The following is a 27,762-nucleotide window of genomic DNA, read 5'->3' as shown; positions in this document are numbered from 1 at the left end:
AGAGACATAGCTGATCTACCTAATACACATATATAAGCAGAAAGAGGCAAAATGAGGAGACAAAGGAATAAGTTCCAAACAAGGGAACAAGATAAATCATCAGAAAAAGAACTAAATGAAATAGAGATAAACAATCTACCTGATAAAGAGTATAAACTACTAGTCATAAGGATGGTCACTGATCTTGGGGAAAGAATGGATGAATTCAGTGATAACTTCAACAAAGAATTGGAAAATATAAAAAAGAACCAATCAGAAATGAAGAATACAATGAGGGAAATAAAAATTCACTAGAGGGACTCAATAGCAGATTAGATGATACAGAAGAATGGATCAGCTGGGCAAAACAATAGAGGAAATCACCCAAGCTGAACAGATAAAAGAAAACAAATTAAAAAGAACAAGGACAGTCTAAGGGACCTCTGGGACAACATCAAGTGCATCAACATCCACAGTATGGGTGCCACAGGAGAAGAGAGAGACAAAAGGACAGAAATCTATTTGAAGAAATAATAGCTGAAAACTTTCCTAATCCAAGGAAGGAAACAGACATCCACATACAGAAGGCACACAGAGCACCAAACAAGATAAACCCAAAGAAGCCCACACCAAAACACATTAAAATTAAAATGTCAAGAATTAAAGATAAAGAGAATACCCTAAAAGCCACAGGAGAAAGGCAACAAGTTACATACAAAGGAAATCCCATAAGGATGTCAGCTGACTTCTCAGCAAAAATCTTACAAGCTACAAGGGAGTGGCACAAGATATTTAAAGTGCTGAAAGGAAAAAACCTACAGCCAAGAATACTCTGCCCAACAAGGATATCATTCAGAATTGAAGGAGAGATAAAGAGTTTCCCAGAGAAGCAAAAACTAAAGGAGTTTATAATCAAGAAACCAGCCTTACAAGAAATGCCAAAGGAACTTAAGTGGAAAAGAAAAGACCACAAATAGAAATATGAAAATTTTCAAAAACAACAACAACAACAACAAAGATAAAATCACTGGTAAAAGCAAATATGCAATAAAGGTAGCAGATCAACCACCTATGAAGCAAATATGAAGGTCAAAAGACAAAAGGACTAAAATTACCCAGTTCCATGATAAGAAGGTAATGGATACACATGCACAGAAAAGAGCAGAAATATCATATCAAAAACATGAAATGTGGGAGGACGGGAGTAAAAGAGTAGAACTTTTAGCAAGAAGTCAAACTGAAGAGACCAGCAACTCAATACAGATCGCTATATATATAGGTTATTATATATGAACCTCATGGTAATCACAAATCAGAAGTCTGTAATAAATACACGAAAGAATCCCAAACATAATACTAAAGAAAGCCATAAAACCACAAGAGAAGAGAGTAGGAGAAGAAGAAAGGAACGGAGAAGACCTACTAAAACACCAAGAAAAAAAGTAACAAAATGGCAACAAGTACATACTTATCAAGGGCTACTTTAAATGTCAATGCACTAAATGTCCCAATCAAAAGACATAGGGTGGCTGATTGGATAAAAAAGCAAGACTGCATACAAGAGACACACTTCAGACATAAAGACACTCACAAACTGAAAGTGAGGAGATGGAAAAAGATACTCCATGCAAATGTCAATGGAAAGAAAGCTGGGGTAGTGAAAGTTATATGAGACAAAATAAACTTTAAAACAAAAACCGTAACAAGAGACAAAGAAGGGCACTACATAATGATAAAGGGAACAATCCAAGAAGAGGATGTAACACTTGTAAATATCTATGCACCCAACATAGGAGCACCTAAATATATAAAGCAACTATCAGCAGACATCAAATGTGAAATAGCCAGTAAGGCAATAACAGTAGGAGACTTTAACACTCCACTTACACCAGTGGGTAGATCATCCAAACAGAAGATCAACAAGGAAACATTGATCTTAAATTAGCCACATTTTGGCCACATTAGATCAGATGTACTTAGCAGATATATACATAACATTCCATCCAAAACCTGCAGAACACACATTCTTTTTGAATGCAAATAGAACACTCTCCAGGATAGATCACGTATTAGGCCACAAAATAAGTGTCAATAAATTTAAGAATATTGAAATAATGCCCAGCATCTCTTCTGACCACAACAGTATGAAACTAGAAATCAACAACAGGGAGAAAATTGGAAAAGCCACAAAAATGTGGAGATTAAACAAAATGCTACTGAGCAACAATTGAGTCAATGATGAAATCAAAGAAGAAATCCAAAAATACTTGGAGACAAATGAAAATGAAAACGTAACATGCCAAAATTTATGGGATACAGCAAAAGTGGTTTTAAGAGGGAAGTTTATAGCAACACAGGGCTATTTCAACAAACAAAAAAAATCTCAAATAAACAATCGAACAGTGCACTTAAAGGAACTAGAAAAAGAACAAATGAAGTCCAAAATCAGTAGAAGGAAGGAAATAATAAACATCAGAGCAGAAATAAATGAAATAGAGACTAAAAACAAAATAGAAACAAATCAATGAAATGAAGAGCTGGTTCTTTGAAAAGATTTTTAAAAATTGACAAACCTTTAGCTAGACTCACCAAGAAAAAAGACAGAAGGCTCCAAAAAATAAAATCAGAAATGAAAGAGGAGAAATTACAACAGACACCTCAGAAACATAAAAGGCCACAAGATAAAAGATAAGAGACCACAATGAAAAATTATACACCAACAAATTTGATAATCTAGAAGAAATGGAAAAATTCTTAGACTCATACAACCTTCCAAAAATGAATCAAGAAGAAATAAAAAATTTGAATAGACCAATCACCTGTGAGGAGATCAAAAAGGTAATCAAAATCGTCTCCAAAAACAAAAGTCCAGGACCAGACAGCCTCCCTGGTGAATTCTACCAAGCCTTCAAAGAAGACTTAATACCTATCCTTCTCAAACACTTCCAAAAATTTGAAGAGGAGGGGAGGCTACCTAACTCGTTTGAAAAGGCCAATATTACCTGATACCAAAACCAGACAAAGACAACACAAAAAAAAGAAAATTACAGGTCAATATCACTGATGAACATTAATGCAAAAATCCTCAACAAAATACTAGCAAATGGAATACAACAATACATTAAAAAAGATCATACAACATGATCAAGTGGGATTTATTCCAGGGATGCAGGGATGGTTCAACATCCACCAATCAATCAACGTGATACACCACATTAACAAAATGAAGAATACAAACCACATGATCATCTCCATAGATGCAGAGAAAGCACTGGACAAGATACAGAATCCATTTATGATTTAAAAAAAAAACTCTGAATAAAATGGGTAAAGACGGAAAGCACCTCAACATAATAAAGGTCATATATGACAACTAATATAATACTCAATGGAGAAAAAGTGAAAGCTATCCCTCTAAGAACAGGAACCAAACAAGGATGCCCACTTTCACTACTCTTCTTTAGCATAGTATTGGAAGTCCTAGCCAGAACAATAACACAAGAAAAAGAAATGAAAGGGATCCAAATCAGAAAGGAAGAAGTGAAACTGTCACTATTTGCAGATGACATTATTTTATTTATAGAAAACCCTAAAGATCTAGCATAAAACTTTTAGAAATAATTAATGAATAAGGTAAAGTTGCAGGATACAAAATAAATGTTCAAAAATCAGTTGCATTTCTCTACACTAACAACAAAGTAACAGAAAGAGAAATTAAGAATACAATCCCATTTGCAATTGTAACAAAGAGAATAAAATACCTAGGAATAAATTTAACCAAGGAAGTGAAAGACCTGTATACTGAAAACTATAAAATATTGTTGAAAGTAATTGAAGAAGACACAAAGAAATGGAAAGGTACTCCATGCTCTTAGATTGGAAAAATTAACATAGCTAAAATGTCCATACTTCCTAAAGCAATCTACAGATTCAATGCAATCCCTATCAAAGTTCCAGTGACGCTTTTCACAGAAATAGAACAAAGAATCCTAAAATTCATATGAAACAATTGTGAAACAACAAAAACCCTGAATAGCCAAAGCAATCCTGAGGAAAAAAACAAAGTTGGAGGTATCACACACCCTGATTTCAAAATATACTACAAAACTATAGTAATCAAAACAGCATTGTACTGGCACAAAAACAGACACATAGATCAATGGAACAGAATCTAGAGACCAGAAATAAACCCACACATCTACAGACAGCTAATTTTCAACAAGGGAGCCAAGAACATACAATGGAGAAAGGAGAGTCTCTTCAATAAAAGATGTTGGGAAAACTGGAAGCCACATGCAAAAGGATGAAAATAGACCATTATCTTACACCATACACAAAAATTAACTCAAAATGGATTAAAAACTTGAATGTAAGACCTGAAACCATAAAAATTCAAGAAGAAAGCATTGGCAGTACACTCTTCAACACCAGTCTTAGCACCAGTCTTTAAGTACCATGTCTACTCAGGCAAGGGAAACAACAGAAAAAAATAAACAAATGGACTGCATCACACTAAAAAGCTTCTGCACAGCAAAGGAAACCATCGACAAAGTGAAAAGACAACCTAACAATTGGGAGATGATAGTTGCAAACCATTTACCTGATAAGGGGTTAATATCCAAAATATATAAAGAACTTATACATCTTCAACAACAACAAAAAACTACAACCTGATTAAAAAATGCGCCAAAGATCTGAACAGATATTTTTCCAAAGAAGATATTCAGTTGGCCAACAGGCACATGAAAAGATGTTCAACATCACTAAATATTAGAGAAATGGAAATCAAAACTACAGTGAGATATCACCTCATGCCCATCAGAATGGCTATAATTAACAAGACAAAAATAATGTGTTGGAGAGGATGTAGAGAAAAGGTAACACTCATACACAGCTGGTGGGAGTGCAAACTGGTGCAATCGCTATGGAAAACAGTATGGAGATTCCTCAAAAAATTAAGAATAGAACTATCATACAATCCAGCTATTCCACAGCTGGGTATTTATCCAAAGAACATGAAAACATGAATGCGTGAAGATATATGCACCTTTTTGTTCATTCCGGCATTATTCACAATAGCCAAGACTTGGAAGCAACCTAGGTACCCATCAAGGGATGCATGGATAAAGAAGATGTGGTATACATATGCAATGGAATACTACTCAGCCATTAAAAATGATGAAATCTTGCCATTTGTGACAACATGGATGGACCTTGAGGGTGTCATACTAAACGAAATAAGTCAGAGGGGAAAAGTCAAATACTGTATGATCTCACATAAATAGAAGATAAAAACAACAGCAGACAAACACACAGAGACAGAGATTGGATTGGTGGTTACCAGAGGGGAAGGAAGGAGGGAGGAGGGCGAAAGTGGTGATTGGCACATGTGTTTGGTGATGGACGGTAATCAGTTTTTGGGTGGAAAACATTAAGTGATCTACACAGAGATCAAAATGAGGTATACCTGAAATTTACATAACGTTGTAAACCAATGTTGCCTCAATAAAAACATTAAATACTTGTTGAACAGTACCAGAAGTATATCACAGGAGATGAGGGGGAAATATCTTCACTAGGAAGATACATCAAAACAATAAACTTAAGAAATAGAACAGATCATTTGTGGGATCCTGGAAGTTTGAGTAGACAGAAATTACGAGTAAGGGAAGCTGAAGAGATCCCAAACCCTCACAAACTAATGGCTTCAGCCTGCTAAGACACTTATATCTTCAAATTTTCAACATTAAATTTTCACAGATACCAAACTTCTCATTGACTGGTGAGGTTCTTTACAAACACTCGCCTTGGAGGACTCCTCTCTCCAGTGTCCTCCATTATTTTCATTTTTCCAACCAAGTAGTCACACTGGGTTTGAACAGTTGATACCCAGTCCATGGGAAAAGGTACGTTAATGAGAAAGGCTCATGCAAGAGAGGACAAACCTTGCCACGAATCGGGAACTCTATTTCTAAAGAAAACAGTAAAATTATTTCAAAAGGATTAAAAAGGTAAACATGCTCTTTCTGTGTAAAAAAATTTTTATCTCTAAATCATGAAAGCCAGACTCAGACATAGGTACACATTTGCAAAGCACTGAGACTTTATTCAAATAGGAAATAAAGGAAATGAGACAAAGAGATCTTTGTTCTGATGGGGAAACCACTAGAGCAGTGGTTGTCAAACTTTGGAGTACATCACAATCATCTGAAAGGCTTATTGAAACACAGAAGATGATGGAGCAAGAAGCCCAGCTTTATAATTCAGCATCTCAAAAGTGGAGTCTGAGAAAGTAAATTCCTAACAGAGTGATGGTGTTGCTTTTGGTCCTAGAAACACATTTACACAACCACCACAACAGATTAAAACCCTATTAGTGCAGGGACTATGTATCTGTTATTTCCCATTATAGCCAGAGTTGGCGTCACTGATGCTGGAACACAGTAAGTACATAACATATATCTGTTCTCTAAGAAGTGACGAAGAATGATGTCATCCTTCCCACTGTGACCAGGTTCTGGTAGTTCTACAACATCATGTCTCTGCATAGGTTTTTCTGAGTGAGGTCCGGTAACATCCACTCCTCCTGGATGAAGTCTACAGCCATATAATCAAAGGTCACTGAATCCTAAACCATCACACACATGCTGGTGGTTAGCCAAGAAATATCTCCAGCGAGGTTCACTGGGGAATGAGGATGGAAGACCCAATACCTATCCAGGTTATGAAGTCTCATTATCTTCCTAGAATTCTATGGTTCTAGGCCCATTACTCTATCTAGACTCACTCACTGCTGATCTCTTCCACTCATATGGCTTTAACGGCATCTCTTAAACAGGACCTTATCTCAGAATAACAAAACAAGAGGTCTTCTTGTGTTTTTCCCTCCATTGCAACACAATCCTCTCTACAATACAGACACTTGACAACAGTGTAGAATGACTGAATTCTTTGAGAAAAGGACACTTACATCTTCTTTACCATCTGTCAGAGCACGCAGAAAGTAAGAAACATGCAGTCGGCATCCAAGAGGTTCAAGATTGATTACTGAGATTAATTTCTGGATAATTCCTCTTCAATAGGCAAGGTTCTACTTCCTGGGGGAAATTCAACTAGAGATTCAGTCCTTGTGTGGGGCTTTATTTGCTTTAGGAAGCTCTGGACACAGGTATGCCTAGAAGGAATGTACCCACCTGGTGGATTTCAGTATGTCATTCTGTAGAATATGCTTTTTTCTTACCTCATGACAATTTTCCAGCCAGACAGACACCAGCCTTTCAGCCTCTGTGTTTTCCTCATGAAGGGAGAAAGGATCCCTAGAAAGAAGATCTCAGAGAAAAGAAGGAATACATCAGAATGCAGACTGACCATATGTCCCAGATTTACTTACCTGAAAGTCATTCCATCCTAGTTTGAGATTTCCATATATCCTTACACACTCAAGCAATCTCTCACAAATACACACAACTGCCATCAAATGCCAGAGTAGTCCAGTCTCACCTGGATCCAGAAAAGGGGATTTCAAGTCATGCTGACCATGTGGAAAAGGAGAATAATCTTATTTCACATGTACAGAAACTAAAACCCTGAGAAATGTGATTTTTTATTTGCCCAAGATGATAAAACTCATAAATGAGATTGTGCAGCACTGATTGCCAAAGCACACGTGCCAGGAAACTCACTTAAATCACAGCATTCTCCAGCTGCTCCTAAAGGAACCAGCAGCATGACTGCTCAGGCCCAGACCACTGGACTCTATATTGTGCAGGGGTGACATTTAGCATACTCTAAAAATGAGAATCAACACGGAATTACCACGGGTCAAATCAATGGCGGCTATCCTGAGACAGCGATGTTAAAATGTGCCTGGTGGGAAGTTTGATCCCAAGATCCCTTAAGAGCAACTTATGAATCTAAGTGGATATGGCAATCTTTGTCACTCTTGACACAGAGTTATCTGGAGTCCTGTGTCTTATCAGTCATTAATCAACAAGCGTTACTTATTAGTCATCAAACATCATACCTTAGCCATATCTCTATAGATGATATACATGGAATTAATCAAGAACAGTATACTCTATAGCATGAGTGTTAAAATCAATTACCATTTACTGAAAACCAGTACATGACAGAAGTCTCACTAGGAGCTTTACATATATAGGCTCGCTTAATCATTGTAAGAACCCTTTATAATAGATATCCTTACCTCTATTTAAGAGCTGAGGGGGCCAGCAGGTGGCGCAGTGGTTAAGTTCACACGTTCTGCTTCGGGTGGCCTGGGGTTCACCAGTTCAGATCCCGGGTGAGGACATGGTACTGCTTGGCACGCCATGCTGTGGTAGGCGTCCCACATATAAAGCAGAGGAAGATGGGCACGGATGTTAGCTCAGGGCCTGTCTTACTCAGCAGAAAGAGGACGATTGGCAGTAGATGTTAGCTCAGGGCTGATCTTCCTCAAAAAAAAAAAAAAAGAGGTGAAAAAAGCTAGATTTGCATAGGACTGATAGTTGGTCCAGCATCATCCAGTTAGGAAACAGAGAACCAGAACTTGAATGCAGGTAAGTTTGTCTCAGAAGCTTGATCTCCTGAGGTTGTGCTTCCTCCCAAATATGACCAGAAGCTGGTGTCGACCTGCACCATCCATTACGGTAGTCACTAGCGACATATGCTGTTGAGCACCTGATATGCAGCTAGAAAAACAGGATTTTAAACTTTATTTATTTTAATTAAATAAATTTTATATTTAAAATTGTTACTAGATTCATTTATTTGAAAACTGAAATGTTTGGAAAAACTTGGATACTGCATCTATTTTCTCAACAGTAATTTTTACATGATGCAAACAGAAATCAAGTGCATGTGATGAAAATTTCATGTGCTAAGGGTGCTAGACCAAGAAGGGTGGGATATAACAACAGATTGGGTCAGATTCACTGACATGGGTGCACTGAATAGACAGTCCAGATTTAATAAATTAGCTCATGGACCTGGGAATGGCTCTGACAGCTTACTTCCTTAGATTGAAACTCAGACTCAACGGGGGCCTACAGTAATGAGCTGACATGCCAGAGCTTCCCCAGCAAAATGTGATAGGGTGAATGTGACACTGGATTGACCATGTGTGTACAGCCCCCATTCCCCATTCTGCGCTGAGGGAAGAAGACTCTCCCTTCACAAAGATATTGAGAAATAGATTAATAAGTAGAACACCTCCATTCTTGAAAAGTTCTGTCTGTATTTTCAAGAATGTTCTGTATAGGTTCTGTATAGAAATATAGACTATATTTCTATAGTCTTCAGACATGACTATAGAAGATACCATCACTGAGGCGAATTCTCTGATTTCACTGGGGATGATGAGAACCCAGAGTAGTAGAAATCAAGTAGTCAGCACTCAGTCTCCAAAGACAACGTGGCACATAAACCATCAGAGGCAGCGGGAATGAAGCAGGATTCAGAATGCTTTGTCCTGCTGACATCTTTAGTAGTGGTTAACTGATCCCAGGCTAACTGGTTCCTGGGAATGAAATAGATATGCAGCCTATTAGAGCAGGGATCAACAAATCCAGCTCTAAAAGTCCACATGGTAAATTTTAAGCTTTATGGACTAAATAATCTCTGTTGTGAAACTCAACTCTGCCATTGTAGTGTGAAAGAAGCCACAGACAATATTCAAACAAATGAAAACAATTGTTTAGATAAAACTTTACTTACAAAAACAAGTGAAGAGCCAGATTTGGCCCTGCATCTATAGTTTGCCAGCTTGTGTGCTAGAATTTTGCTTGATGTTTGTAACAAGAAATCTCAAGTCTGGCAACCAAAAATCTGACTTAAGCCACTACAGTGGAAAAACACAGCCCACTACCCAATTCCAAGACATTGATCGGTTCACAAACTTAGAACCCCTTCATCAAAGGAAAGACCCTCCACCATCGCCACAATCTATGGTATAAATCATCCTTCCAACCCTCTACAAAGGAACTTGCAGTCATTTACTAGAGTGAATGTGCATTGGGGAAAAGGAAATACCCAAACAGGCTCTAAGATGACACTAATTTCTGGGGATCCAAAATACCATTGTGGCCCACCTGCAGTCAAAGTGGAAGCTTATGCCATCAGGTGATAGATGAAGTCTTAATTCCACTGAACTCTTATTAGACCCGGCTGAACCAAGGGCACATCCTGTGGTTATTTCCTCAGTTCCTAAAGGTGTAATTGGAATATAGAAATTGGCGGAATTCCCTTAAATTAGCTTTCTGACCCATAGAGTGAGGACCAGTATGGTAGGAAAAGCTAAACGGAGGATCCTGGAATTCTCCACCGCCTGAGGTGATAATCCAGAAATAACACAACATTGCTGGGGGAACTGCAAAACTAATGCCAACATCAAATTTGCCTGAGGACAGAGAAATAGGAAACTGATCTTGAAGAAATAAACCACAGGTCTTAAGAACAACCTTGAGACCAACTCCAGAAACATAAACTATAGTAGTTCTGCATGTTTTCTCTACGCTTGTTATATGTATGTGTTTATTTGTATGCCTGTATTCATGTATACTATCTACTTCTGTATCATTCCCATTTTTATTAATATAAAAATTATAATATAACATTACAATTTAGTTTTTAGGTAACAGAATATTCATGAGATTGTAACTAAATTTGAGGAGTACTTACTCTGGCCCGTGATGGGGACGAAAATGACTCAATAAATTTATAACTTTCTGATAGAAAGCAATTTTCAATGCACTATGTCACCTCCAAAAGATTTCATAAAAGATCTTTTGAACCCTCTAGACACATCTCTAGCCTCTGTAGTTGGCAAACTACAGCTCACAGCCCATTTTTGCAAAAAAGATTTATTGGAAAAAAGTCTACCCATTTGTTTACTAAGGTCTATGGCTGCTTGTGCTCTCTGAAGGCAGAGCTGAGTAATTCCAGCCCTTATGGCTCACAGAGCATTAAGTACTTTACCATCTGAGCCTTTTCAGAGAAAATTTTGCCGATCTCTGTACTAGACCCAATTACCAGTTTACAGGAATTACAAGAAATGAAGGAAACATTTAAAAACACCATGAAAATAAAATCAGAAATATAAAAAAATGTGTTTCTAAAAGAACACGTGACTATTCAAAGTCGATATTTTGGAGGAACAATAGCTCTGTTCTGGGTTAGAGACACTAAAAAAATGAACAATTGTCATATACTAACCTTGATATGGCCCTAGATCCAAAAATGTATTTTGGAACAATGTGGAAAATTTTAGTTCTTACAGAGTAGATATTAGATGACATTATTTTTAATTTTCTTGGGTGAAATAATAGTTTTATGGTTTTAGCTCTTATCTTAAAGAGATGTATCACCAAATATGTAAAGGTCAAGCATCATGTCTGCAATTTAATGCTACTAACTCTCAAAGAGTTCACCAAAAAATGTATATTTCTTTATCTAGAGAGAGAGCAAACATCCAGAATGGTAAAATGGATGAATCTACTTCAATAGACACTCCTCGTACCAGTTATTTACATTTTCTTTAGGTGTAAGATTTTTTGAAAGAAAAGTACCAGAAAAATACACATAGTATAAACATTCTGTTAATGAGAAATTCAGTTATTCAAGAAGTATTGTAGTGAAACCTCTATTCTTTTCTCCCAGAGGCCCCTGGTTTGAAGCTCTGTGGGGATGCACGGGCCCAGGAGTCCAGATGAAGAGACAGGTGATAGCCTTGTTTCTCTTTAGCGGAAACACTTGTGTTCCACATATGTTTCTAATTAGAAACTGAAATATACACACCAAAAACAACTAAGAAAGTACATTATCTTTCTACTTGAATGTAGTGTGTCAAAAAGAAAGAACATACAAAGACAAAGCCAAATTCTCAGATGAAACATTCTTTTGTGTATGAAATGGAAACAGGCCTGTGAGGACACATGGACAGGAGGACACAGGTAGAGTCAAGATCACTCCAACAACAAAAATTCTTTTCCTTCTGGAGAGAAGTCACAAAGGTTGTTTTGGAGGTGTTGGGGCAAGGGCAGGCCACGCCAAAGTATCCCACAGTAGCACACTGATCGTTTTGAATTAAAATTACTTGAGAAGAAAAAAGGCATTCTGACCCTCCTGTCTGCGTTCCACCTGAAAGCAGGAAACGACCTCCCCTAGGAAAGATGCTCTCCCTGCATCCTTATCACCAGAGCTGGGGGATTCAGGGCTGAGAAGCCGCATAAACAAACCTTGGTAATTTACTACCTAAAGCCTTCACTCTGCTTAAATTCCTCACTATTTACATACCTCAAATCTAAGTTTCTTTGTCCTGTCATTCCTCAGAAATTTATTGTTTCTTTGTGTAAAAGATATACATACTGCCTGCTTTGTTCACTCTCTGAACATCGTTTGTCTATGATCCTCAATACGCATGTATTAAACTGGGTTTTTTCCTGTTAATCTGGTCTTGTGTGCATTTTATTATTAGTCCAGCCATAAGAGCACAAGAAGGGAAGAAAGAGGATTCACACACACACACACACACCTGGAAGAGTCTTCTGAAAAGGGGAGCACATTGGATGAAAAGACCCCAGGGATGTGCCTTTACCGCATTTTCCAAATTGTGGAACCTGAGGACCCATAGCACCAGCAGCCTGTTGGGCAGTCTAGGTGGATGTGAACCACACAGGCCCAGCCTCTCTAAGCAGGCCCCTCAGTGGCCCTGACCCAACCTGTCCTTTGATTCCTCTCCTTCCTCCTTACCCTTCACAGGAGCCTCACCAGAGCCCACCAAGGCCTGACCACGACCAACTTGATATTCTCCAAGTGCACAGAGCCAGCAGTGGGAAAGAACATAACGCATGTGTGATGTCGCTTTCACTTCCTTCCTGTGGCCAGAAGGGATGGGGCTTCTGCATTCAGCAATCAGGTATGTTGCACCGCTTCAGACAGAGAAATTGTAGACTCCTCCAGTATGGGCGAGAATGGGCCATGGTCAGCTCATCACGGAGACTGGGACAGGAGGAAGCCCAGAGGCCAAGGCCGAAGGTAGAACCAGCAATATGAGTGAGGCCATGGGCAGAAGATGGGGCCTATACCTGGAGGTGGGGTTGGAGGCCCCTGGAGGCACATCTTCTCTTTGGACGGTGGAAGGGCAAGGCTGGGGCTGGGGACTCACACCACAGCCTAGACAACAAAGGGTTTTCTACCTGCCTTTCTCCATGTTCCTAGAGTCTTTCCAATGATTGGTAAGCCCGCAAATCCATGAAATAGTCTCTTACCTCCATTGAATCCATGCGGTCTTTAGGGCTTTATTTGGGCACCATACTAAACTCTCATCGCTGATTCCCTTGCATTTTCAATGTAATGACATTTTCTGTAAATCTTTTTTTTTTTTCTGTTTCAAATATCTATTCTGTTTTTATTTTTGTGAAATAGCACTGATACCAGACATGTTTCACTTTTTCAGGAGTGGTTCTAAAGTTTCTCCAGCAGTCATGTTTGCTGTGGTTTTCAGTGGATGGCCTTTGTGGTGTTAATAACAATCTTTTAAAGCACTGATTTAGTAACACAGTTTATCAAGAGTTCTTCATGTGCATCCTCACGTGTTTTATGCATCTGTTGAATTGATATCTCTTTTGTGGTGAAAGTTTCATCTTTTACTGTATAAAACATTTAACTTTTCTGCAGTGAAAGAAGTCTGTAATAGTATCTGGATTTCCTGCCTTGCCTTAAAAAGTCTCTTCAAACTCTAGATTATGTACGGATTTCATAATTTCCTTCTTAAATATATTATATTTAAAGACGTTTAAATCTTTAATCCTCGTGGAATATATTTTGACATGTGGTATGGGATAGTAGATCTAATCACTTTTTTCCCTCCAGGAAATATGGCTAATTGCCTTAGTACCACTTACTGATAAACTATTCTTGATCTATTGATTTGAAATTCCACCTTTACTAAACAATAAATTCCTGTATCAGTTTTCAAACTCTTCTGCCTAGTAATATATTTACTTATGCCAATATCTTTTGATTATAGTTGTTTTATGAAATTTTTAATATTTAGTAGTAAAATATAATGGTAGGTAATATTTATTGCATCTTACCATTTTAAGTGCTCAGCTTGGGGTACTTGACCGGTCAGGTGGTAGTGTGTGCAGGCAGATGGGCTTGCTATTGGAGTCTGTGCATTTGAAGGAGCAAACACCTCTTTCAGCCTTTACAGACTGCTTTCACTAGATAAAGAACATCTGCTGTCTGGTCCCTGAGCTGATGGCTTTGCCTCTGGGATCATAGTTGAGTGGAGTTGGAGTTGGGTCATATGGCTGTTGCTGGATCTGTGGTGGGGTCTGTTTGGCAGTCCTATAACCAAGGGAATCAACCCTATCTCGTCCCTGGGAGGACAGGTCTGCCACCAGGACCTTGGTCAATAATGCTGATACTGGAAGAAGGGTTCTCTTCAGTGTCAACAGACTGAAGGACTATCACTAGTTTTGTGGCAGGTGTAGCTCCCATCAGCTCACTGGGCAGGTCCCTGAGCAGGCAAGAGTGGCCCCAGATCACAGCTGAGAGGGTCACAGGATTTCCTGTCACAAGGGCTGCTTTGGGGTCCACAGCCACTACTAAGTTTTGCAGGCCTGCCTCAGTGGGCACTCATGGATGTGTCTCTGGCTGGGATGCAGGGAGGGCATGACTGCTCCCAAATCATTGCTGGCAGGGTCTGTAACCATGGGCCTTGTAGGGTCAGATTAAACTGACCCCATCTTTTCATCAGAGAGAATTAAAAGTTGTTTTTCAGGGGCAGCAAGCCAAAAAACTGCAAGTCATGTAGCCAAAGCATGCACAGAGGAGAAAATCTTGACCTGAAATAACACCTGGAGCCGAAGATTCTCCTCCCATGGAACCAAAGGACTGAGACATGACTGGAACTCAAAAGCCAGACTCTCATCAGAAGTGAGGGGTCCATTATCCAGGAAGATCCAGTGTTGAAGCCCCTTTGCACACCTTGCTGTAGATGTTTAAAGTGCTCCAATCGAAACCTGCCCCACCAGCACTTCCAAGTACCAGCCTGTTCCCCTAAACTTTTAAATATCACCCCAAACCCTGGATCAGGGGGACAATTTTGGCAATTCTTGCCTCCTGTCTCCTTGCAGGCTGACCTCACAGAAAAGCCTTTTCTTTTCTCAAAAGCCAAAGCCATAATTATTGGCTTTTTACGTGCATTGGGCAGTAAACCCTCTTTGTCTGGTAACAGATCTGGAGTTGGGTTATGGGCTGCTTCAAGATCTAGGCAGTCCAAGGTCAGCAGTCCTGCCTCCAGGGACACAGATGGGCATGTCACCTTCTGGATTCTTACATGGGAAACACCACTCCCAGACCACAGCTGAGAGAGTCTGGAGCTGGGTCCAGGATGTTCATGGTCTGCACCTCAGACTGAGGTCAGCAGGCCTGTTACCTGGAGCATGAATGGACATGACTCCTCCTGGGGCCTTGCTGGATGGTGCTGGTGGCAGGAGCAATGCCAAATGTGTCTGTAGCCAAGTCCACATGGGAACATGGCTATTTCCAGGTCTGTAGTTGGGACCATGGTCGGCAAGCCTGCCACCTGGACACAGTTCTGCCATCTCAAAACAGCTCTCCAAAGGCACTTTTGTCCAAGGATGGCTACCAAATTCTTGTTGCTGTGGGGAGATACCAGTATGGGACCTTCTACTCTGCCATATTACTGATGTCCCAGGAATTTAAATGTGCTTCAACTTTAGGAAATCTGTTTACATTAATTTATGACATAAATATATCACAGCAAAAGATGGCAAGTCCAATAGAATACAAAATGGATTTGATCCTTTTTTTTTTTTTTAAGATTTTATTTTTTTCCTTTTTCTCCCCAAAGCCCCCCGGTACATAGTTGTATATTCTTCGTTGTGGGTCCATGTAGTTGTGGCATGTGGGACGCTGCCTCAGTGTGGTTTGATGAGCAGTGCCATGTCCACGCCCAGGATTCGAACCAAGGAAACACTGGGCCTCCTGCAGCGGAGCGCTCAAACTTAACCACTCGGCCATGGGGCCAGCCCCTGGATTTGCTCCTTTTTAACAGCAATGGTGGTATTAGGGCCCAGAGCAGTCCACCCCAAAATATCCCACAATAGCATATTAATTATTTTGAATTAAAATTACTTGAGAAGCAAATAAGGCATTCTTGACCCTCCTGTCTGTGTTCCCCCTGAAAGCAGGAAGTAATCTTCCATGGAAAAGATACTGTCCCTACATCCTTATCACCAGAGCTGGGGATTCAGAGCTGAGAAGCCGCATAAACAAACCCTACTCATTTACTACCCCAAAGCTAAACTCTGTTTAAATTCCTCACTAATTATGTGCCCCAAACCTAAGTTTCTTTGCCCTGTCAATGTATGTTTCTTTGTGTAAAAGACACATATACAGGGGCCTGCCTGGTGGCGCAGCAGTTACGTGCGCACGTTCGCTTTGGCGGCCTGGGGTTCACCGGTTCGGATCCCAGGTGTGGACATGTCACCGCTTGTCAAGCCATGCTGTGGTAGGCGTCCCACATACAAAGTAGAGGAAGATGGGCACAGATGTTAGCTCAGGGCCAGTCTTCCTCAGCGAAAAGAGGAGGATTGGCAGCAGTTAGCTCAGGGTTAATCTTCCTCAAAAAAAAAGATACATATAGTGTCTCTTTTGTTCACTCTCCAAGTATCATTTCTTTATAATCTCCAATATGAATGTATTAAACTGGGTTTTTCTCCTGTTAATCTGGTCATGTGTCAATTTTACTATCAGTTCAGCCACAAGAACACAAGAAGGCAAGAAAAGGGATTTTCCCCACCCCAACAGCAATGAATGATGGTGTGTATGTGTGTGCTGTGCAAGGGGAGGGACGCAGGCTCTCAAACTAGAAAAATAAGTGTATATCTTTAAAATCATAAATAATGTTGATTTTTAAATGAGAGATAACATTCAGCAGTTGGTCATGGAAGCGTTAATAAATGACAAGTAGGGGCCAGCTTGGTTGATGCAGTCTCGGTGAGTTGAGGAGTCAAAAGAAAGATTTCTGGGACTCTCAAGGTCTGGTAGTAGTGCTCTTTTATTCAGAGAATAGAATGGAGTAGCATGGGGACAGGCCCCATGAGCAGTAAAGAGCTGCAGCATGAGGGCAGGACCCACGGCCAGTGGAGAGCTGCAATGGGTTGAGGGTAGGGTTAAATTTATAAAGCATAGGTATGTGAGTCATTTCTTTACAAGACAAAGGAAAGATGATGAAAAAAATTGTTAAAATGGTATCAGTGCAGGTGGGGTCTGGTTACTGGGTGGTCCTACGACTTTGTGTAAGAATCAGGTCAGATTAGATCAGGATGTCCTATGCTTCCTGGAGGATGATAGAGATCCGGATGTAGGGCAGGATGCCTTGGACTTCTCTCCATGGGGCAGCCTTGATCCTCATCAAGGTGGTATAGCGGTTAACTCTGCTTTGGCGGTCTGGGGTTTGCTGGTTCAGATCCCGGGCACAAACCTATGCAATGCTTATCAAGCCGTGCTGTGGCAGGCGTCCCACATGTAAAATGGAGGAAGATGGGCACGGATGTTAGCTCAGGGCCAATCTTCCTCAGCAAAATGTGGAGGATTGGTGGTGGATGTTAGCTCAGGGCTAATCTTCCTCAAAGATAAATAAATAAATAAGTAAATACATAAATAAATAAATAAAAAGAAATGACAATGAACAATGCAAAGGATTGCTGCTATGAACCTTACACTTTTAATATTATTCTGCTAATTCAAACAACACGTAAGATGAAAACAAGGAAACGAGACACAAAAGTTGTAAAGTAAAGACAAATTATCATTATCTGCAGGTAAGATTTCAGAGATGGAAAGCTATCTGATCTCTGAAGATGCAGTCCCATGTGGGTCCTTCCACATGTACTTCAACAAATCCCCTAGGGCAGTGGTTTTCAAATTTTATCCATGTGTAAGATCCACCTGGACGGCTCATTAAATGCATGTAGTCAGGCCTGACCCTGGAGTCTCTGGGTTAGTAGATCTGAGATGAAGGATAAGAAGTTGCATGTCTAACAAGCTCCCAGGGGATGGTGATGCTGCTGGCCTGGAGACTCTTTGGGAGACACTGCTCTTGTTTGTGTCCCTAGTACTCTGGTCTAATAAAATTTTTCCCTCCACTGTTTGCATCTCCTTTCTCCCATCTGAGACCCAGCCTTTTCTAGGTTACGCTGGCTCTTTCAGATGATATCATGGAAACTCCTGGTGGCCCTGGCTCTTTCTCCCACAGTAGCTTTTCCCCAGAAAATATAGGAAGATAGTCCAAGCAGGGAATTCATAATCCACATCTCTGTGAGGCCCAAGACGCTTCACCCTGGGGATACTGGAAACTTATTTAAAGTTTCCAAAACCTTGGGAGCTGAATTCTCAGAGCATCTCATTAAATAAATTGTCTCATTATTCTTCTATTCTTTAAACAATTAAGCTCCTTTGGGTTAGACAGAGAATAATAATAGAAAAGAAACTTTCTGATACTTCTGTCTCCCTGAAGTTAGCTGTGGAAGGAAATGAATTTCTTTCCTCCTATTATTCCTTCTTTATCGTGTATGTTTAAACATTTACAGTCAAGATCATTCTGGAGATTAAAAAAGCTCCTCTATGTTTCTTCAATGTCTCTCAAGATGCTGCCCTAATTCTTGCCTTTCCTTCACAGGGTTTAATTTCAAAGTTAGCAGTTTCTCCCTGAGGGACGTGTTAATGTTAAAAGAACCCCTCAATAGCCTTGACCTTCAAAATCCCATTGGAACAAAAATGAAATGCATGAGAAAAGTCTCTATTTCAAGAAAGGGACATTGCTGTGACAGTGTCATTGGTGACATCACAGTTATTCATGACATTGCTACTGCAAAATCAAGCATTTTGAAAAGTGGAAATGTCCTTTCAAATTTATTGGGCACATGAAGTCACTGCAGACCTCAGGGAGAGCAATTATGATGGAGGTAGAAAGATGCCAGATGAGTTGTATCAACCTATAAAAACAGAAACCAGTTTAAGAGGCAAAGCATTTATTTGGGATCAAAGAATTGCAATTTGGGGAGCACAGATTCAGGTAAAAACTCAAGAAGTGGGGGCTGGCCCAATGGCGTAGTGGTTAAATTCACACACTCTGCTTTAGCGGCCAGGGGTCTGCAGGTTCGGATCCTGGGCATGGACCTGCACGGCTCATCAAGCCACACTGTGGTGGCATCCCACGTAAAATAGAGGAAGATTTGCACAGATGATAGCTCAGCAACAATCTTCCTCACAAAAAACAACAACAACAAAACTTCAAAAAGTGTCGCAGTTACAGGAGAGGGCCTAAGGTTTTTTATGGTAACAAGGGAGGAGGAGGTGAGCTGTATTAAATAAGAGTTCACTGGCCTAGATGAGGTGCGGCTAGGTTTGTACTTCATTGATTGGTTAGCAATCCAGTCATCAGCACAGGCCAATTTCATCAGTCTTCACAAACAGGACATTCACAAACTGACTTCTTGGAATGTTGGCAGTTTGGTCCAGTTTGGAAGATAGAGAAAATGAGATATGCAATTCCTCTGAAATGGCTGCTCTGGCTCTATTTTAATATGGCTCCACTCATGTCATCTTTCACAGTTGGTTGAAGAGAGAGTGAGCATTGTGGAAATGGAAGTTGCAAGTACAGACCAAATATCCAAAAGGTTGGAGCAATATCCAAAGAAGAGTATAGATCTATGAGTCTTATTTTCATTGAAAGATACGGGGAAGACTTCTATGACATTGGTCATGATAATATTACATGCAGACATTGGAAAATGCAGGATAAAGAAAGGATAAGAGATAGTGTAAATTCCCCGAAAATTTCAGGAGAGATGAGATTCAAAGGTCAGGTGGAGGTTGTTAAGAGGCAGTCATTAATAAAATAATTATGCAAATAGTTATTTAATTACAAGGGTGGATTATGTTGTGAAGGATGGTATAGTGTCCAGTGAGAACCTATATAGGGTGGGAGATGGGAGCCCCATAACTGAGAACTGAAGGATCATGGGTAGGATTTAGCTAAGTATCACCTTGTCTTTTTAACTCCCAGTTCTCTAAGCAGGAACTTTTCTCTCTTTCTGTACAATTACTTGATTTATGCCAGGAGTGCAAACAAATTAACACCAGACTGATATATTTGACCTCTGATAATAACACCAATGGGGTGTTCTGCAGGCCCCTCAACTCAACATTTCCAAGATTCAGCTGATGTTTTATCTTCCCTAAAATATTGTTTCTCCTGTTATTCCTGTCTCTCTGAAAGCTAACACTATTTATTCTGGCACCCATGGAATTGTTCTACTCCAGTGTTTCTCAATCAGGCTAATTTTGCTCCTTACAGGACATCTGGCCATGTTTGAGGACATTTCTGGTTATCACAACTCAGTCCTGCCATGTAGAGGGTAGAAAACAGAAATCTGTTAAAGATCTTACAATACACAGGACAGGCCCTCACAACAAATAATTATATTGACCAAAATGTCAGTATTGCACTTTAGAAATCCTGGTATAGACTAATGTTATCCTATTGAGGACTAGTGATAAAATTTTTATCTAAAAACATCATAGCCATTGTCTATTATTTTACACTGATATTGAAAATATTTTCTGGAAGAAACCTCACAATCTTTCTCCATTATTTTGTGCTGCTTCATCTTTTTTATTGTGGTTAAATATACACAACACTGTTGAAAACCCAAAATTCAACCACGTAAATTTGAAGATCAAATTGGCTTTATTAAGGACTTATTTTTAAGTCCTTTATTAAGGATTCTTGAATTGGGCATCATCTTATCTGGCAAGCAAAGAGATACTCTGAGGAGTTATACAAAATGGGGGATTTTAGTGGAAGGAGGGTGGGGCAAGGAAGTCATTAGCAAAAGAAATGAGAGGGTTATTTTGGGTCAGGACATCTTACTTTTGGGGAGGAAGGGAAAGGCAAGGGTTTTATTTTGTAGATTACCTCTTCCTCCTCTGGGGCATGGAGAGGGCCCATGTAACAGATTACCCCATTGGTACTGGCCAGAAAATTCCAGACTGCTTGACTAAAATTACATTGCTGGGGAAGGTGAAAACAGCAATTAGGGCAGGTATTAAATCCAGGTTTGGTATCATGGGCTTTAGCACAAGTGATACCATTTTGGGCCTGTGGTTATCACTTTAACAATATAAAACTTACCATTTTAACCATTTTTAAGTGTTCATTTGGCATTAAGGTGTACACTGGCATTAAAGTATTCATTTGGCACGAAGTACATTCACATTGTTGTGTAATCATCACCACCATCCATCTCCAGAACTTTTTCATCTTCTCAAATTGAAACTCTGTCCCCGTTGAACACTACCTCCCCATTCCTCTGTTCCTCTAGCCCCTGCCAATCACCAATCTATTTCCTATCTCTATGAATTTGACTACTCTTGCTACTTCATATAAATGGAATTGTACATTATTTGTCCTTTTAGGACTGTCCTATGTCACTTAGCATAATATTATCAAGTTTCATCCATGTTGCAGCATGTGTCAGAATTTCCTTCCTGTTTAACGTTGAATAATATTCTATTTATGTATTTATGACATTTTGTATATTCATTCATCTCTGATGAACACTTGGTTTCCTTCCACCTTTTATTTATTGTGAATATTGTTGCTTTGAACATAGGTGTGCATAGAAATATCTGTTTGAATTTCTGCTTTATACTACTTTATTTTTTATAGCACCTTCCACGTTTGAACTGTTTTTATTGACTCACCTCTTTCTTTCTTTCTCCCCCACTGGAATATAAGCTATATGATGTCAGAATCTGCTTCTTCACGACCATGTTCCTAGTACCTAAAACATTTTGGGTTCTCAATAAATATTTCTTGTACAAAATGAATGGCTCAGTCTATAATTTTTTAAAGAGATACAAAATAAATAGGACAGATACTCTCCCTACTTCAATTAAATGTTTACAGTTACATTATATTTTTCCCCAAATACCACTAGGAAGCAGCCCCACTGATATGTAAATTTGAGATAACTAGTCTTCTTAAGGAATAAATTCAGAATTCCTAGGGTTGTTTAAATAAATCATTTAGTATAAGAAACAAAGACAGAGATCTCCAGGACTTCTTCCTATGAGTGTTTCCTAATGGCTATGGAAAAGAGATGACAGTCTCTGTCTTTGGAGGGCACAATTCTGGCTCTGTCTAGGAAACACATACTGCTTGCAAAGGGTCACAACTTTTCCTCTTGAGAATTGCTTCTCTCTTCACCACAGCCTTTCACTGATAAACTTTCTCTACTAGGCATTCAGTATACCAGCTCTCCTAGTTTCCTGCTACCTCACTGGTCTCCCTTCTCAGTCTCCTTTGCCGTTACTCCTCCCAGAGTGTCCCCAGGCTCTGTCCTTGGTCCTTCTCCATATTCACACTTGCTCCTTTGGTAGTCTCAACTAGCTTGCTGGCTCAAATACTACCTCTATGTCGATGACCCCCCAATGTTTACCTCTAGTACAGACCTCTCTCCCAAATTCCAATTTCCACTGGGACATCAAACAAACATCTCCATTTTTCTTTATTGTGGCAAAATATACATAATGTAAAATTTACCATTTTGACCATTTTTAAGTGTACAGTTCTGTGGCATTAACTACATTCATATTGTTGTGCAACCATTACCACCATCCATCTCCAGATCTTTTTCATCAGCCCCAAATGAAACGAATTCTGTCCCATTAAACACGAACTCCCCATTCCCCCTCCCCCAGCGTCTGGTAACCTTTATTCTCTTTTCTGTCTCTTTGAATTTGACTACTCTAGTCATCTCATATAAGTGCAACTATATAATATTTATCAATTTGGAATATCTCATTTTTGGCATGTAGGAGAGGAAGAAATTTCCTCTACCCTGTTGGGTAATTCTGGCTGGCCTAAGAATTAAATTGACATGAGACACAATAATGGGAGAAAATCAAACACATTTAATAACATGTATACATGGGAGAAATGCAGGAAAACCAAGTAACTCACCAAAATGGCTGAAGCCACCATCTTAAATATCATCTTCACTTAAGACAAAAAAGGATGTTGGAGGAAGTGGTTTGGAACATAAGAGGTGAGGAAGGCCATTCACATGGAGATGGAAAAGCAAATGTTTGCTAAACAAATATTTGCAATGCCTTGCAGAGACAATGCCACATGGAGAGGACTTTGAGTACACAGGCCTTGCTGTCTACCACACCTAGTTCATATTATACTATATAAATCTACAGTGATAACTCCTTTCTGAAATAGGCCTTCTATCTTAAATTCATTTAAGCTATTAGGAGTAAGGTCAAAGTTTCCTCCTGAGTCTTTTGTTCTTAAAAATAACCAAGCCTGGGACTGGTCTGGTGGTGCAATGGTTAAGTTTGCACATTCTGCTTCAGCAGCCCAGGGGTTGCTGGTTTAGATCCTGGGTGTGGACATGGCACCACTTGTCAAGCCATGCTGTGGTAGGCACCCCACATATAAAATAGAGGAAGATGGGCATGGATGTTAGCTCAGGGCTGGTCTTCCTCAGCAAAAAGAGGAGGATTGATGGCAGATGTTAGGTCAGGGCTAAACGTCCTCAAAAAAAATAAAATAACCAAGCCAAAGAGACAAATTTTGGGGAGGCAAATTCCCCTCCTTTACATATATTTCAAACCTGAACTTCTAATTTCACCTTTCTTTCCAAATTTGCTCCACCCACAGCACTTCCTGTCTCAATGGATACAACTCTTATTAACAGTCTCAAAAAGTGAACTAGTTCTGAATGCATCCTACAAGTGTATAACTACCTAGTGGCACTTCCAGAGAGTATTCTCTCCTCAAAATAAATCATGTGAGAGAATAAGTCTTACTTTATTATATTCAGTATCATGTGTTTTTGGATCCTTGGGTGTATCATAAAACTTCAATGATGGGAAATAAAGGTCCAATAACATAGGAAATGATAGGAAGAAAGGAAGGAAGGAGGAATGAAGGCAAAGAGAGTAGCCATGTATCAGAATTATCCTATGCAATATATTACTATAAATCACCTGGACAGCCTAGCTTTCAAATCTAGATTCCTACTTTTGAAGTTGAAAATCACATCACTGTTTTCATGAAAAGTATGATAGCAAAATTATGAGTGTGGGCTCAGAGTCAGGTTTCCAGATTACAGTCCATCCCAACTGAAATTTCTTTCTCTGAAAAACAAGGTAAATGAGAAAAAAATCTCAAAGAAATGTTGTCAGGATTACGTAAAATTATACATGCAAAGCAAGAAGAACAGTCTTGATTTGGCAGTCACTTTGGTTATGACTATTGTATGATTTTCATTCCATTTCTTCTAGGGGAAAACAAACACACAACCAAATTACGGTGAAGAGATCAACATTTGAGAGGATAATTATTGGGGGAAATGATGCCAGCACTTGATTTAAGTGCTTCAAGTCTAATGTTAGAAATATCAAATGGCTGTAAGAAAGCTGATCAAAGATAGAACTTTACGGGTTATAAATAGGGAAGAAAAGTCAAAAGGAATGACTGAAGAGGTTGCTGAGGAGGAACTAACACAAAAACTAATAAAAGGGGACCAGGCCCGTGGCTAGTGGTTAAGTTCAGCACACTCTGCTTGAGCGGCCAGGGTTTGTGGTTTCAGATCCCAGCTTCAGAACTACACCACCTGTCAGCCATGCTGTGGAGGCAGCCCACATATAAAGTGGAGGAAGATTGGCAACAGATGTTAGCTTAGGGCTAATTTTCCTCAGTAGGAAAAAAAAGTGATTGGTGGTTTGGGAATAGAAGAAATGAAACACGTCTTTCAGGGGAGAAAAACGACCAGGAGATTAAACTTACAATATTTGTCTTTGGGGCCCACCATGTCCACTTAGTTATGGCCAATGGCCCATCACAGACAAGGGGATGCTTGACTAAGGAGCCTTCCCAGGGCCCCCTTCACATCCTTGTTCCTCAGGCTGTAGATGAAGGGGTTCAGCATGGGGGTGACCACGGTGTACATCACTGAGGTGATCAAGCTTCTCTGGGAAGAATGGGTCACAGCAGAACTGAAGTAGACACCCAGGCCTGTCCCGTAGTACAAGGAGACTGCAGAGAGGTGAGAGCCACAGGCAGAAAATGCTTTACATTTTCCTCCTGAAGAAGACATCCTCAGTAGAGAGAAGACAATTTGAGAGTAAGAGAAGAGGATTCCAACAAGAGGAAACACACCCAGCAGGGCAGTTGCTACAGACAAGACAATGTTATTGATGAGGGTGTCAGAGCAGGCCACCTTGAGAACCTGAGCCAGTTCACAGAAGAAATGTGGAATTTCAGTGCCTATGCAGAAGGTCAGCTGCCTCAATAGTAGAATATGAAGCAGAGAGACCCAGAAACTGATGAACCAGCACATCAGAACCAGGAGGCCACAGAGGCGTGGGTTCATGATGACCATGTAGTGCAGGGGGTGGCAGATGGCCACAAACCGGTCATAGGCCATCACAGTCAGGAGGAAATCATCCAGTAAAGCAAAAATCATAAAGAAATACACCTGAGTTAAGCATCCTGTGTAGGAGATGTCTTTGCTCTCTGCCTGCATGTTCACCAGCATCTTCGGGACAGTGGTGGAGGTAAAACAGATGTCAACAAAGGACAGGTTAGAGAGGAAGAAGTACATGGGGGTGTGGAGGTGGGAGTCAGAGCCAACAGCCAGGATAATGAGCAAGTTCCCAAGCACAGTGACCATGTACATGGACAACAACACTCCAAAGAGCGGGAGCTGCAGTGCAGGATCCTCTGAGAGACCCAGGAGGAGGAATTCTGATACTCCTGTGTGGTTTCCTGCTTCCATGTAGCAGCTGTATCTGCTGAAGGAGGAGGAGAAAGCAATGTTCAGTGAACAGCCAACTGGCACTTCAGCTGGTCATTACCTTTGATTCCACCTCGCCTGAACACCCTTCACTCACTAATAGTCCTTCCAGTGACAGTGAATTCACGCAGCAAAATGGTAGCCCATTTTCATTTTAGATGTAACTATTTAGCCCTTTTAAAATTTAGCAGAAATCTCTCTTTATCTCCTACTCACTGGTTTGAATTCTATTTGAAGCTATGGACATAAATCCATTTCCTCTATGATATGACCCTTCCAAAACACTTGAAGACATTTAATGTCTTTTTCTTGATAATGTCCATACTTCCTTCATTCAAATAGCTCTATAACAGCCATGATAAACATGGATTTCCAACTCAAATAACCTTAATTCTATAACCTGATGATTCCTATTGATGTCAGGGCTAACTCATATGTCTTACTTTTTTTCTTTCTAAAAATGCGGTTACTGATATTATCTTCTTTGTGACAGTTAGACATGCCTTGGTGCACAGGAGGATCTCAATAAATGATAGGCATTATTATTTCTATTCATTTTATGACAATTGGATTTGATATATAACTCCCTGAAAGTACAGTATAGAGCTGTGATTTAGAAAACGAGATCTTGAATCATACTTCCTAGAATAGAATCTTAGTATGTTAGTTTATCTCTCTTAGCTGTAGGTATCTCACCTCTACAATGAGAGTATAAATATTCCCTTCGTTGTAAGACTGGTGAGTAAATTAAATGAGATGATGCATGTAATTTTTCTTGTGATTCCTGTGGCATACACTGGACACTTGATAAATGTTCTTAGCACTTGTTGTTAACATCACAATAAATCTGTCTTGCATGGCTATTGCTTATCAAATTTCCTTTAAACTAAGGCAATCATCAAGGATGGAATTCTGATCATTATAAACACAACAGGTCTGTTACCCCATTTGACTGCCATGCAGCACTTTATTTGATGAAGAGTCCTAAGGCTCCCTCTTCCAGAGACTGCCTGCCAGGTGGATTCTTCCAAGAAGAGGGAAAAATGTGGACTACACAGGCAAGAGGAGGAAGCAAAATCACACAACCATTAAAATAAAATAGGAAGCATGTGTGTGAGGGTGTGCTCATGTGTACATCCTCAAAGTGGGGATGTGTCGTATTAACAATCAGTGCAGTTAATTGTAAAAAAAAATAATAGATTTGGTTAAAAATATACAAAGTTTCCATATAACATACAACCCCTAAAAAAATAAAAGACAAATTCAATGAAAATGATTACATCTCCATTATAGAAAAAAGGTCAGAGTTTTTAATGTGATTAAATAAAGAGAGAAAGTAAATCACTGAGGATCGATTTAGTCTGGGGAGGTGGGTAGAAAAGGCTTCTCTGAAATATGAACATTTGAGCTGTGAGAGGAAGAATGGGTAATTGTTAACCAGGGGAAATAAGGAAAGGGCAAGCATTGGTGGTCTGCGAGAACGGAATTCACGTCTGCCCTGTGGGTTGGCGAGCTTGGGAATGGAAGGGATTTGAGAGGCCAGTGAGATGGAGAACAGAGTGAGGGTCAGGAGGACATATTCAGGGAGGCCAATAAGTCCAGCATCCTGTACTATGCCTTGATGTGCCTCTCACATTAGTAATTTTTGTTTATTTATGGGTGAGAGGATGTGACTGTTTTTACTTTCCAATGACTTTCAAGGGGTTTACATGCTGTCTGGCACACAGTAGGAGCTGAATACATGCAAATGTTACATGTATAATAAAGACTGGGATGCAATGCATCAACTATAACACAAAAAAAGAAATCTTCAAGCTCACCATATGCCCGACTGTGAACAGAAAATTGAATAATGAAGTTAAATCAAACACGTTCA

At 39.7% G+C, this 27,762-nt stretch overlaps 1 protein-coding gene across 1 annotated transcript; it reads right to left on the bottom strand.

The window, feature by feature from the left end:
• Positions 1-24,929: 24,929 nt before the first annotated feature.
• Positions 24,930-25,868, bottom strand: LOC124252588 (olfactory receptor 7D4-like). Its single transcript, XM_046686257.1, has one exon. It carries the CDS (start codon positions 25,866-25,868, stop codon positions 24,930-24,932), a length of 939 nt encoding a protein of 312 aa, XP_046542213.1.
• Positions 25,869-27,762: the final 1,894 nt, after the last annotated feature.

This window comes from Equus quagga, chromosome 14 (assembly GCF_021613505.1).
Source record: "Equus quagga isolate Etosha38 chromosome 14, UCLA_HA_Equagga_1.0, whole genome shotgun sequence".
Taxonomy (NCBI): Eukaryota; Metazoa; Chordata; class Mammalia; order Perissodactyla; family Equidae; genus Equus; species Equus quagga.
This window is presented reverse-complemented; position numbering and strand designations above follow the sequence as displayed.

Excerpts from the sequence above, each read along its gene's own strand:
- LOC124252588 (XM_046686257.1), bottom strand. The coding sequence starts at position 25,868 with ATGGAAGCAGGAAACCACACAGGAGTATCAGAATTCCTCCTCCTGGGT.